This window comes from Schistocerca gregaria, chromosome 1 (assembly GCF_023897955.1).
Source record: "Schistocerca gregaria isolate iqSchGreg1 chromosome 1, iqSchGreg1.2, whole genome shotgun sequence".
Lineage (NCBI taxonomy): Eukaryota > Metazoa > Arthropoda > Insecta > Orthoptera > Acrididae > Schistocerca > Schistocerca gregaria.
This window is the reverse complement of record NC_064920.1, coordinates 897,601,521-897,615,073: the sequence shown is the minus strand read 5'-3', so window position 1 is coordinate 897,615,073 and position 13,553 is coordinate 897,601,521. Positions and strand designations below refer to the sequence as shown.

The 13,553-nt window shown below is 41.6% G+C and overlaps 1 protein-coding gene across 1 annotated transcript in view; it reads left to right on the top strand.

Moving 5' to 3' along the window:
- The window catches only part of LOC126274332 (pre-piRNA 3'-exonuclease trimmer-like), a 209,310-nt gene that overhangs the window by 20,257 nt on the left and 175,500 nt on the right, over positions 1 to 13,553 (top strand). Inside the window, exon 2 of the mRNA XM_049977104.1 lies at positions 42 to 276. Coding sequence (XP_049833061.1) covers positions 42 to 276 — 235 coding nt within the window. The remainder of the gene's footprint in view (positions 1 to 41; positions 277 to 13,553) is intronic.

Genomic DNA, 13,553 nt, shown 5'->3' with positions numbered 1-13,553 from the left:
CATTAGTAAAGGACCTAAACAAATTCAATTTTTTGTTACAGTCTGTTTGACACAGGAAGACAGAGATATGAAAAATTAAGAAGAAATCTTGAAAAAGTAATTATTATACAGATTGGTTTGTCTGTATTTTCATATGTTAGAGATGAAAATAAATATGTTGCCAATATATACAGAATACCTGTTTATCCCTGCAGTTTTGGTTCAATAGATAGTGTTTACCTCACACAGGCATCATCTGTCCATTTCCTGTGTGAGTATGACTTTGACTTCAATAAGGTAAGTACATCCATGTGTCTTGCGGCTGCATAAACTATACTTTAGAGAAAAATTGAAAGTGTGTAACTTCAGCTGTGTTAATAATAATAATAATAATAATAATAATAATAATATCTATCTGTAGTGCATATTTCATTGCTTTCCTTCTGCTGTTGTCTTCATGTAGTATAAACTGATTTTGCGTATCGAAACATTATAAACTAATATAAAATCGAAACTGACACTGAATAATCAGAGGTGATTCTGTTTTGAAAAGTATGTCCACATTATTGTGAAAATAAGTTGTTTTGACTTGGAATGAGACAGTTCTATTCAAACTGAAGCATTTTAGGGGCACCAAAATGAGATTAGTGGGAAAATAGAATTGAAGATAATTGTACCAATTTCACCCTCCAGATATATACAGTCTCTGTATCAGTTGCCTATATTTTCCTTTGTCTTATCATCTTTATCAAACCCATATACGCCTCAGTGATTCAGGCTCTAAAACTCCCAACTGCTCTCCCTGTTAAGTAAAAATAACTTAAAAGTGAAAGGGTACTTTTGCGTCAAAATAAGCTATGTGGGGTTTAGAAACTAGGAAGGAATAACATGCTTCCTTAAGGTTATAAACAGACAGCGTAATGGCACTCCTTTTTATTGAAACTGTGTAGGTTTTTGGAACAGATGTTCGGTATGAACCAAATTGTATGTGAACTTATCTCTGGATACCTTCAGGAGGTATGGTGAGACCCTGCTATATTATAGATGTTGATGTCAAAATGTGGGATGAAGAGCTAGCATGTGCAGTGTGACTGAAGGTGGGAATATTGTGAAGAATATAATAAATAATACACTGAAATGCTAATGCGGAAAATATATATATAAAAAAAGCACTTACCACAGTCAAGAGCTAAGGATCTTGGGAAATTGCTCTGCGCTGAAGAATTCGATTACTGTAAAACTTGTCAGCTATTTCATTATCTTTGCTCACTCGCAACACGGCAATTAATGACGATATTTTGTGGAATATATGGCTCTAATGGTAGCCTGCCAATTACAACACTCCTTATTGGGCACCTATTTGTGATAGAGTGATCATAAATGTGAGGTGGTTGTTGGAGATGTGCAAATTGATCACATCTCATGATTTTTCTGAATTCCAATAATCTTGCATCTTCAGAGGTTGCAGTGAGAGCATCTGGTTGTGGTCTCGTACAGAAGTGGCGGATGTGGTGCTGCAGTGGCGATATTTGGCGGAAATCCTTAACTATGTGGCTTGCAGCAAAGAGCACACACTTTTTGGTAAGGGACACCATTTAATGATCCATGTAATACATTACAGTTCACTCTACACTTAATACATTGCACAATTAATTATCAATACAATTTTGTAATCGTGGGCAGATAACACTTTAATATGTGTGGTACACTTGTCTAAAAGAACAGACAGCATACATATAATAGTGATATACACTGACACGAAGTCCATGAATGGCTGCTAATGGTCTCCAAGTAGCGGAAAATAACCATTTCCCATCAGTGATCAGTTCAGTTAGACATAGGACATAGTACACCTACGTAAACACAACCCACTCCATTATGGAGCCGCGACCAGCTTGCACATTGCTTTGGTGACAGAACTTGGGTCCATGGCTTCATGGGTTCATCTGACCAGGCCACGCTTTTCCAGTTGTGAAGGTTTCAATCGATATGGTCACGAGCCCAAGAGATGCACTGAAAGCAAACTCGGTGCTGTTAGCAATGCCACTTGTATCACCCGTCTGCTGCTGTAGCCCATTAGCATCAGATTTATCTGCACTGTCCCAGCGGATATGTTCATCGTATGTCCCACATTGATTGCTGCAGTTATGTGACATGGTGTTGCTTGTCTGTTAGCATTGACAGTACTATGCAAACGCTGCTGCATTGAAAGGTAATGCCTGAAATTTGGTTTTCTCGACACCCTCTTGACACTGTGTATCTCAGAATATTGAATTCCCAAACGATTTCCAGGATGGAATGTCACATGCATCCCGCTCCAACCACCATTCTGCATTCGGTCTGTTAATTCTTGTGGTGTGACTGTGATTGCATCTGAAACCTTATCCCATGAATCACCTGAATATTATACCTAGTGTGTGTGATACTACTGCCATCTGCATGTTGCCATCCCATGATTTTTGTCACCTCAATGTATGCCTCTTGACAGCATTTCATGATATCTTCAGTGCGGTTACATCCTAGGTGCGACCTCTTGTGGGCATGAAGCTAAATGCTGCGAACAGTGAGGATGGTGAATAGGGGGATGTTACAGAAGTAGTGGTTGACAAGTAGGGAATTTGGGTTGGATGGGAAACATGCTCAGATAGCTGAAATGGTTAAGATGACCACTTGTGTAAAGCAGGAATTCCCAGTTCAAATTTTGCTCTGGCACAAATTTGCTCTTGTCACTATTGAATTCTTTCAATGCCCTCATGTGGCTGCCTTCAGTATTACTTTTTCATCAACTGTAATTACTTCCAGCGCAAATATGCACTAGAGACTGGCCCATGACTACAGAACTATAAGCAAGTGTTTTTAATGATATTTATTAACAGTTGATGAAAGCCACTACTGACATGACTGTTCACTTTGGCTCCCACTCCCAGACTGCTTTAATAATGCAACAGTTAACATAACCGGCAGGAGCCGCCGCTGATATGGTATGATCGAAAAGTCTGTCCGCAGTGCCGTATGATTGTTAGCCGCGTGTGCCATATGATTTTTCGCCTGCCTGGGTTACTTCCCTTCAAGTGGACTCTCCCAACATTCCACTGTTTCATTTATCTCAGCTAGCGTCAGTAGTATCGTTGTTGTGTGTTGTTACGTGTTGACGTGAACGTTTAAGTTTAGGCCCTTTGTTCGTTTACTTCGTCTCTGTCAGTGTTAAAGTGCTAACCATTGAAGAATGTGTGTTTTTAGTCGAACAAGTATTAAAAGCTGGCGTTAAATACACAGTTTCAGTTCATCAAACATTTAATTCAGTTTTCCCGGAGACAATACTCCCACATTGCGATACTGTGCAGGATTTGATTAACAAATTTCGAAGTACGGGTGCAGTGACAGATGTACCGGGAAGTGGTCGTCCTAGCGTTTTGTCTGAGGATAAACTACTCCATATTTCTGATAAAATGTCCATGAGTCTGAACAAATCAGTAAGAAAACTCGCCCAGGAAATAGATGTTAGTGGCGGAACAGCCCACAAAGCTGTGCAAGAACAAAAATACTGATCATGTCAAGAAACTGCATTTTTGTCAGTGGTTCAAAACTTTCGTTTGACAAAATGGAAGGGTATTCTTAATGAAACGTTTTTCACTGATGAGGCATGGTTTCATTTATCCGGGCACATTAACTTACAAAATTCTTGTATGTGGAGTACTGAAAATCTATTGTGTATTCATGAGGAACCACTTCATTCCATGAAAATAGGAGTTTTAACTGCAGTTTCTAGATGTCAGATTGTGGGTCCCATATTTTTCAATGAAACAATAAGTGCACAACGATACTGCAATGAGTTTCATTTATGTATATTCACTGTGGCATATGGCATATGAGGCTAACAATCATACGGCCCTGTGGAGAGACTTTCTGAACACCCCATATGTCTGCTTACTGTGGCCACCAGACTCTTACCAGGCCTGACCTTTGAATTTCTGCTGGCACAAGGGAGCCCCTTGCATCAGTTGTTTCAGCCAATCCCAGTCACAGAAATTTTTATATTATTGTATATATCGGGATGTAGCTCAACCAGTCTCAAGGCCATGTCACCCAGGTGCCATGCTGTAACCTCCGTGGCATTCCAACGCCGTACCACTGGTCTGTGCAGATGGTAAGCTTTGCGTCTATTGCACAATGTTATGAAGTCATAGATACCGGTTATCTAACATAATTGTTATAGGATGTGCAGAAAATACTCAGTTTGGGCTGGTGACCTCGACGGTCCCACTTAAACTGCTGACCGAATGGTCAACATATATCCGTTGTTGGGTGTTCCAACCATCTCTACAGAACAGAGACATCTGTCAGAGCCCTGTAATCACAAGTAACTGAACAGTCTAAGCAAGTTGCAGACCTACAAATATGGTATGCTGCAGCTGCGTCATGACGGCGTGTTCATCCAGCAGAAGCAGGCGTTTGCTCACCAGAGAGAGTATCTGTTGGTTTCGCATAAAATTCAGAGTTGCAACTCGCCAGCCTAGGGCAAGCAACAGTGACTCATTTCAAACTGGATAGCTGCTGACTGTTTGTAATGGAGCCCTCTACCAAGCTTCAATTTTTCATTGGCAAAGGTGCTGATCTCTCAGTTTGGCCTCCTTGCCATCTGTGACGGAATACTTATGGAAATTGCCAATGTACTGTAACTGGGTTTTCCATCAAGGCCTATAGCTACATCAGCTCATATCTAAACTTCAACCAGTGATGTAATTCATATGGAGTCGTGTTTGCGACGTGCTGTTGGAGCTCATTTTTTATTGTTTTACAGCCTCCTCCAATATATTTACAATTTGTGCTTGCTTGAGCCTACAGCACAGTTGTTTAGTCATGGACATGTACATCATGCCAACCATGCCGGCATAAAAGTGATTGCAGATGATTTGTCAATCACCTACTTCTTCAGTTCCCTGAAGTCACTTGTCCATTGCCTACTGCAGTATCGCTTAGACAATAAATGATATATCATATTGTCACCATGCCTGATTACACTTGGCCTTGTCATCTGCATCCAGAGAAACTGTTTACGGCAAAGCAAGTGTTCTCTTTCCTGTTAGCACACGGTATTTGTCATCCTTCAAATAATAGCTGGGCCTCTCTGCTCCTTGTACCGAAAAAGACTGATAGGTGACACAGTGTATGGCGACTATTGTCAACTTAACTCCAGAATTATATTTGATCTTTATCCCATGCCAGATATTGAGGACTTTGGTATGCATATTCATGGTAATGTTTTGCCCAGGGGTACCAGTGCTTCATGGTTGAACAACTAAAATATTATGAAAAGTATAGTGTGCTGCACAGCTTATAGTGAAGATGTTGAGTCACAGACAGGAATAACAAAGACTGTTAAACAACTAAGCTTTCAACCAAAAGGACTTCGTGTACATTGATGGCCTAATATAAAGTCGTGCAGCAAGGCAGACCATCTAGTACACCTACAGCAAACGTTCTCTAGATCACAAGGACATGACTGAGTTAGGTGCCTTGTGTATAGCACACTGTACTCGCTTTCAGGTGGACATTGGTTCAAGACCCTGACAGCCGTGTAGATTTATATTTTCTGTTAATTCTTAAAATCTCCCCAGGCAAATGCTGGGATGGTTCCTTTGAAGGGACATAGCTGATTTCCTTCCTCTGCTTGAAGCATTTCAAGCTTGTGACCCATCTCTAATGATCTCGCTGTTGTCATGACGTTGAACTTTACTATTCCTTCCTTCTTCCTTCGTTTACAGAACCATGATCTAGTGATTGATCCGCAGTAGTGTGTCTTTGGAGCAATGGATTAAGATTCTTAGGGTACCTTATCAGTGCACGAGGAAGTCTGCCACCTCAAGAGAGAGTGGAAGCTATTTCTCAGTTTCCCCATCTCACTATAATACAAGAATTGCACCATCTCTTAGGTTTGAAAACTTCCATTGACATTTTGTGCACAATCGTGCATTTTTAGCAGCACTTCTGAATGAAATGCCAAAAGCTTCATCTAAGCCTGGAGATACACTAGAGTGGACTAATGAAAAGACAGCATCCTCGGCCAGAATGAAAGCTGCTATTGCATATGCTGTATTTTTAGCTGGTCCTCTTCGTGATGCACCTCTTGCGGTCGTGGTAGCTACATTGTCAACTGAAATGATAGTTGTGTTACAACATACTACAATTACTTTGTGTAACACGACTGGCAAGCTCTAGCTTTCTTCAGTAAAAACTTATCGCCTTCACAAGGAAATTTATCAATGTAAAATTGCAATCTCTATGTGTCATATGCCTCAAGCATAAAGCTTAGACACATGTTTGAAACTAAACATTTTATATTTTTCATAGACCATAAGCCACTTGTGTTTGCATTGTCAGAAGCCAGATAAGGCATCGCCACCTCAATTGTGGCATTTGAACTTTAGTGCCCAATTTATTACTGATGTTAGACATGGTGATGGTGAGTTGATTAGACCAGCAATGCACTATCTCACATTGATGCCATCGCCAATTGGAACACACCTTTCAGCTCTCTGCCAGGACCTCGCCTCTCCTCCTTGGAATGTACTCCCAGTGTTTTCTTGCACACTCTCCCTTGGTTGGTACACAGACCATGAATTTTAATCATTCTGTTTTAAAGACATCAGGTATCAATCACCTATGTGACCTCTCAGCATCTATTCCTTTTAGCTTTTCAGGAGTATTGGGATGCTACAGTTTTTCACACTGATGGCTCTAAAACCATACATAGGACTGGTAATGCTTTTACACCTCCTGCTGGTCAGAAATGCCATTTATTGCTGGGTGTCCTTGTGCTTGTATGGCAGAGCCGATGGCAATTAAGAACTCTCCATTTTTATTAAACGGGGGCACCCTTGATCTCTTATTAATCTGTATTGACTCAGTGAGCAGTCTCCAGGCCATTGACCAATGTTATTCTTGTCACCCTTTGATATCTGCTGTTCATGACATTCTGTCTGAACTTAAATCATACTGCCTGTTCGGTTGTCTACCTCTTGGTACCAAGTCATGTTGGTATTTCATTGAATGAACTGGCCAACTATTGACTAGAAATGTGATTACTTGCCCTACATTGGCTTAGATGATCACCATGTGCGGATTTGCAGGTGCAACTGAGACCTCTTCTCAGTTGGAGGTGAAAGAAGATATAGTGGCTACTGCCCCCCCTCCCCAAGTATTGTGCACTATCAAGGAGATGACTGCTGCACTCTTTCTTCCATTCCTCCCAGAAGGAATTCACAATTGTATGTCGCCCCTGCATTGGTCATACCAAACTGACTCATAGTTTTATTTTATGTAATGACCCACCCCCACTTTGTGGTTATGAAGCCTAACTGACAGTTGTTCATTTCCTGGTGGAATGCCCCCTCCTTCTGGCTTTCTGTGCTAAACATGGTCTTTTGAACTCTTTGCCTCTCATGACAGTGGATAACTCTTGGACAGTTGAACGGGTTCTCAGGTTTCTTTGTGACTGTATTTTTTATTCTGAGATATAAATTTCCAAACTTACCTTCGGGGTGGGGATGTGGTTTCGGGATTCGGGGCGTCTCCTGCCACATGCCATGTTAGGGGGTCTCTTGACCTTACCTTCTTCGCCTGTTGCCCCTGTCATCTTTTTTTCCTCTGTTTTAGTTACTTTTAGGTGTTTTGCCTCCTTTTCTGTTGCACCACTTTCTGTTTTATGTGTACATTTCTGCTGATGAATGGGTGCTATACTACTCTTTCACACTTTTCCTATGAAGGAAAAGTGTGGGGGCAGGGGCACTGTCCCCTTCATATGCAGAGCCCTGGGGATGCCCATATGTGGCCTTAACTTTTGCTCTCATCTTGTTTTATTATTTATGCTATGACTGATGTCTGTTACATTTTTAGCCTTATCCCTTGTTGTTTTCTGGATTGCTTGACTATGAGGCTTTCTTTAGTCAATAGTTTCTTCGCTTTTAATTGGGTTAGTAGGGGTTGGATGCAGGTGCGGTTTCTCTCACCATGGTTGAGCGCTGTGAGACTAGTTGACTGCTCTAACCTATGCACAGATTCAACTCGTGTACTTCTCCGTAAATCATTTTTTCAGCTTTGGCATTAGTGATGCCTTTGGTGCCTCACTTGTTGTTCATGTGTGTATGAGGTGTGCTTGCTTGTATGAATGTGTGTGTATTTTCTTTTCTCTTCTAAAGCATGATTTGGCTGAAAGCTTATTGTGTAACAGTCTTTCTGTTGTGCTTGTTTGCAAACCAACAAGTCTTCTTTACGGTGTGTAGCAGCTATTCTTTTCATAATATTGTTGTTATTCGAATGTGGACTTTACATTATTTGTTTTATTTCCTATGCACTCAGGAATTTAAAGTAATGTAGTTATGATAGAAATTGACTAATAGATACTGAAGTCTGTTACTTCAAATCAAATCACAAGGAATTTCCAAATGTAGCCCAGGGACTTAAATTCCTGTCAAAATTAGAAGTAGATATATTACTTAAAAAAAAAAAAAAAAAAACACAACCACATGTCCTGAAACATAAACTCCTGGAAATTGAAATAAGAACACCGTGAATTCATTGTCCCAGGAAGGGGAAACTTTATTGACACATTCCTGGGGTCAGATACATCACATGATCACACTGACAGAACCACAGGCACATAGACAGTATTTGAACTTTAGTGCCCAATTTATTACTGATGTTAGACATGGTGATGGTGAGTTGATTAGACCAGCAATGCACTATCTCACATTAACGCCATCGCCAATTGGAACGCACCTTTCAGCTCTCTGCCAGGACCTCGCCTCTCCTCCTTGGAATGTACTCCCAGAGCATGCACAATGTCGGCACTAGTACAGTGTATATCCACCTTTCGCAGCAATGCAGGCTGCTATTCTCTCATGGAGACGATCGTAGAGATGCTGGATGTACTTCTGTGGAATGGCTTGCCATGCCATTTCCACCTGGCGCCTCAGTTGGACCAGCATTCGTGCTGGACGTGCAGACCGTGTGAGACGACGCTTCATCCAGTCCCAAACATGCTCAATGGGGGACAGATCCGGAGATCTTGCTGGCCAGGGTAGTTGATTTACACCTTCTAGAGCACGTTGGGTGGCACGGGATACATGCGGATGTGCATTGTCCTGTTGGAACAGCAAGTTCCCTCGCCGGTCTAGGAATGGTAGAACGATGGGTTCGATGACGGTTTGGATGTACCGTGCACTATTCAGTGTCCCCTCGACGATCACCAGAGGTGTATGGCCAGTGTAGGAGATCACTCCCCACACCATGGTGCCGGGTGTTGGCCCTGTGTGCCTCGGTCGTATGCAGTCCTGATTGTGACGCTCACCTGCACGGCGCCAAACACGCATACGACCATCATTGGCACCAAGGCAGAAGCGACTCTCATCGCTGAAGACGACACGTCTCCATTCGTCCCTCCATTCACGCCTGTCGCGACACCACTGGAGGCGGGCTGCACGATGTTGGGGCGTGAGCGGAAGATGGCCTAACGGTGTGCGGGACCGTAGCCCAGCTTCATGGAGACGGTTGCGAATGGTCCTCGCCAATACCCCAGGAGCAACAGTGTCCCTAATTTGCTGGGAAGTGGCGGTGCGGTCCCCTACGGCACTGCGTAGGATCCTACGGTCTTGGCGTGCATCCTTGCGTCGCTGCGGTCCGGTCCCAGGTCGACGGGCACGTGCACCTTCCGCCGACCACTGGCGACAACATCGATGTACTGTGGAGACCTCACGCCCCACGTGTTGAGCAATTCGGCGGTACGTCCATCCGGCCTCCCGCATGCCCACTATACGCCCTCGCTCAAAGTCCGTCAACTGCACATACGGTTCACGTCCATGCTGTCGCGGCATGCTGCCAGTGTTAAAGACTGCGATGGAGCTCCGTATGCCACGGCAAACTGGCTGACACTGACGGCAGCGGTGCACAAATGCTGCGCAGCTAGCGCCATTCGACGGCCAACACCGCGGTTCCTGGTGTGTCCGCTGTGCCGTGCGTGTGATCATTGCTTGTACAGCCCTCTCGCAGTGTCCGGAGCAAGTATGGTGGGTCTGACACACTGGTGTCAATGTGTTCTTTTTTCCATTTCCAGGAGTGTATAACTCCAACAAAGGTATGCTTAAGTTGAGAGTAATTATATTTACATCAACATAGCATCATCAGGTGTTGTCTTCACTTATAATCGGGTGTGACTGCGGTCAAATGCTGGTTTAGTAGTTTGTATGAAAATTGAAAATTAAAGTAAAATGATTACTTCAGTATTAAATTAGAACCAACTTTGTAAGCGATGGCTGAAAAAGGAATGAATACTACTGCATTGTATATCAAAGGTGGAAAAGATGTTGTCAGTAATTGTTTTAGCTCTTATAGTGAATTGACGGTAACATGCCTTTGGAGCATATTGTAGTAAAAAATGCATTTTGGGATTTTTAAAATCTTTGTTGAAATCTTCTACAACAGTGAGGTGGTGGTATCATATATGGCAGTATCTGTGTATTCCACAGCAACATTTCTGGCCTGAGCGGCCAGATGTAGCAGCCATTTGTGCGTAAGGTATCTTTGCTAGTGTGTGTGTGTGTGTGTGTGTGTGTGTGTGTGTGTGTGTGTGTTTTCTTTTCTTTCCTTTTCTTTTTTTTCTGAAGAAGAATTTGGCTGAAAGCTCAGTGTGTGACTGTCTTTTCAATGTGCCTGTCTGCAAGGTGTCATCTTTTCTGTGAGTAGCCAATCTATTCTTTTCATAATATTGTTGATGTTACAATCTGGACTTCCCATTGTTTGTTTTATTTTCTTGCTGAGAAATTCATGATCTTCCCAGATTCCATGATTACTGCCATTTAAGCAATGCATGTATCCATTTGATTAAACAATCCAGAACATCACGATACCAGTCTCCACCTAAAAAGATTCTATTGCAATGGGTATCAGGACACTTGGAATTCAACTGAGAAATAAGTTGCCAAACGGAGCAGAAAAGGAGGCATTTACTGAGAATTCTGTACCCTAGTGTGTTGTTTCCCTACAGGCTCTTACCATGATGTTGAAATAAAGTCAGTAAGAAGAAAATTATATGGATGTGACAGACAATTAGCTACAGCAGCTAGTCAAGACCACTGCTCCCTGTTGATATACCTCCTGATCACGGTGAAATTCTCCTCATTCATCATCTGATACAACATGGTCCATTTACAGTTTGCTTTCTGCTCTTGTGAGACTTACTGTGATTCTTGAGTACAAGTTTTAGCACATCAGATTTTTAGAAATTGTTTTTTGTATTCAGATGAAGGTAAATATTAATTTAATTGAAATCTCCCAACAATTTTAATGAGTGATGAAGTGTTAGAAGACTAAAAAAATTTTAATCTCTTTTATTCACTTATGAAGTTATTAGATAGTGGATTTTAATGGGCCGTCAGGTCAGGTTGTATAACTTATTGAGTTACTCTGCAAGTCATCAATTTAGCTACCCTGATATATTACTCTAGCCAGTACAGTTAACGATGTTTGTACATACAGAGGAGCTTATGTAAAATGAGCTTGTAAGAAAATTCTCGGTTTGTGGGTGCAACAATGAAGTTTTGTGAACTTTAAAATTTTCCTGGTGACGTAATATGCAAAGAAAATTCGAGCTTGAAGGCGATTGTTGTCAACTGTACTTCACAATATTTTGATTGAACACCTGTCAGTCATTCTCAAGTGAGCTGTCGAAGACATCCTCCATTCCTCAAAACATAGAGCTGCAAGTATTCTACACGTGTGTGAAGTTCATGGTGACAGATGGACCCTACTGCCTGGTGGCAGCTTCCTTGCTGATACAACTACAAAATTCAGCTGTTCTTACAGGTGCTGTTTGCTGTGGTCACTTGCGTACTCTGTCATTGTCAGTTAGAGTAAATCATGGTGATGATCAGGTTCCAAGCATTATCCAGCTGTTAGCCACTATCACTGTACATCAGATTTTACATGATGCATATTTCCACAGATTCTTTAATCATGACGTCCCAAAAAGTTTTTGCTCTGTCCAAAGCAACTGTTCTAACATTCTCCACTGAATGTCTGGTGGAGATACGATGTTTGTCAATAGCAGACTTACTTTGTTGCAGGAGCTGAGTGCAACGCTTATGTTCAGTGCAGTATTCTTTGATGGTGCGTGTGGTACGCCCTATATAAACCATACCACATTTCCAAATATTTTGTAAATTCTAGCCTTACACTATAACAAATTGCCCTTCACCGATCCCAGCTGGTGTCTGCAATCTTAGATGGAGAACAGAAAACCACTTTCACGAGAAACTGCTCAGGTTTCTAGCTATTTTAAATGAAATATTGCTAACAAAGGGAAGAATAGCTAGAGATTTTGCAGAAGTTATCTCCATTTATCCACTTCCTGGTGTAATGTTCTTACGTAATGTGAACTGATAGTTCTGTGGTGTATAGTAGTGTGCTTATGTTATTTGCGTCATATCTGTTATGTGAAGTGAAAAGGATGTTTTGTTTATTGAATGTGCACGTGCAACACAGACTCATATTTTTTTTATTGTTGTTAAGAACAAAAAATGTAAATCTTAATAACACAGCAGAGCACTTAACTAATATTATTGGAATATTCCGGTTGTGAGTACCAGCGAGGATGTACTACTATAATTGATATGACAATGCTCTTTGCTGTGAAAAAGAGCACCTATGCCTTTTGTAATTTTGGAGATAAGGAATGGCAAGGGACATTGTTTTTTTTTTGGGGGGGGGTCAGATACGTAGTTTGCATATAGATGTAATTTGAAGTGCAGAGGAAATACAACTTGTAATTGCAATTATCAAGGGAAAAAAAAAATATTTTGTGAAAAAGAAGGTAAATATCGTTTACACAATTTTGTTCAGTGTTGGATATCTGGATCTCCATAAAACAATTAGTGTGTTTAGCAATCCAGTGCATAGTGATTTCTTCACAAATGAACAATATTGGGCAAATCAGCTACTGCCTCTGTCTGAACAATGCGATATATTTCGCTGTCAGCTTGTGTGTTAAAGACGTTCCCTAAGCGACCAGTTTGTTAGTAAGAAGATATCATACTGCCACTGTTGTTCAATCTTACCATTTTGAAAGTGTTTCCAGAAAATCTTAGGGTGACTGTGGTTACTGTAGCAGCCATGAGAGATAGAGTTTTCATCGCGAGTTGTAGCAAGTTTCTACGACTTTGCCTGGCGTTCTCTGAGAACCAGAGAAATGGAAACCTCTGACCACCAGCTCACCCTGTACCTAACCGGCTCTCTCCTTACAGCAGCTACGAAGAAACATATTCATCTATAGGCAAATTTTTCACAGACTTTAATGTTGTTGTTGTCTTCAGTCCTGAGACTGGTTTGATGCAGCTCTCCATGCTACTCTATCCTATGCAAGCTTCTTCATCTCCCAATACCTACTGCAACCTACATCCTTCTGAATCTGCTTAGTGTATTCATCTCTTGGTCTCCCTCTACGATTTTAACCCTCCACGCTGCCCTCCAATACTAAATTGGTGATCCCTTGATGCCTCAGAACATAACCTACCAACCGATCC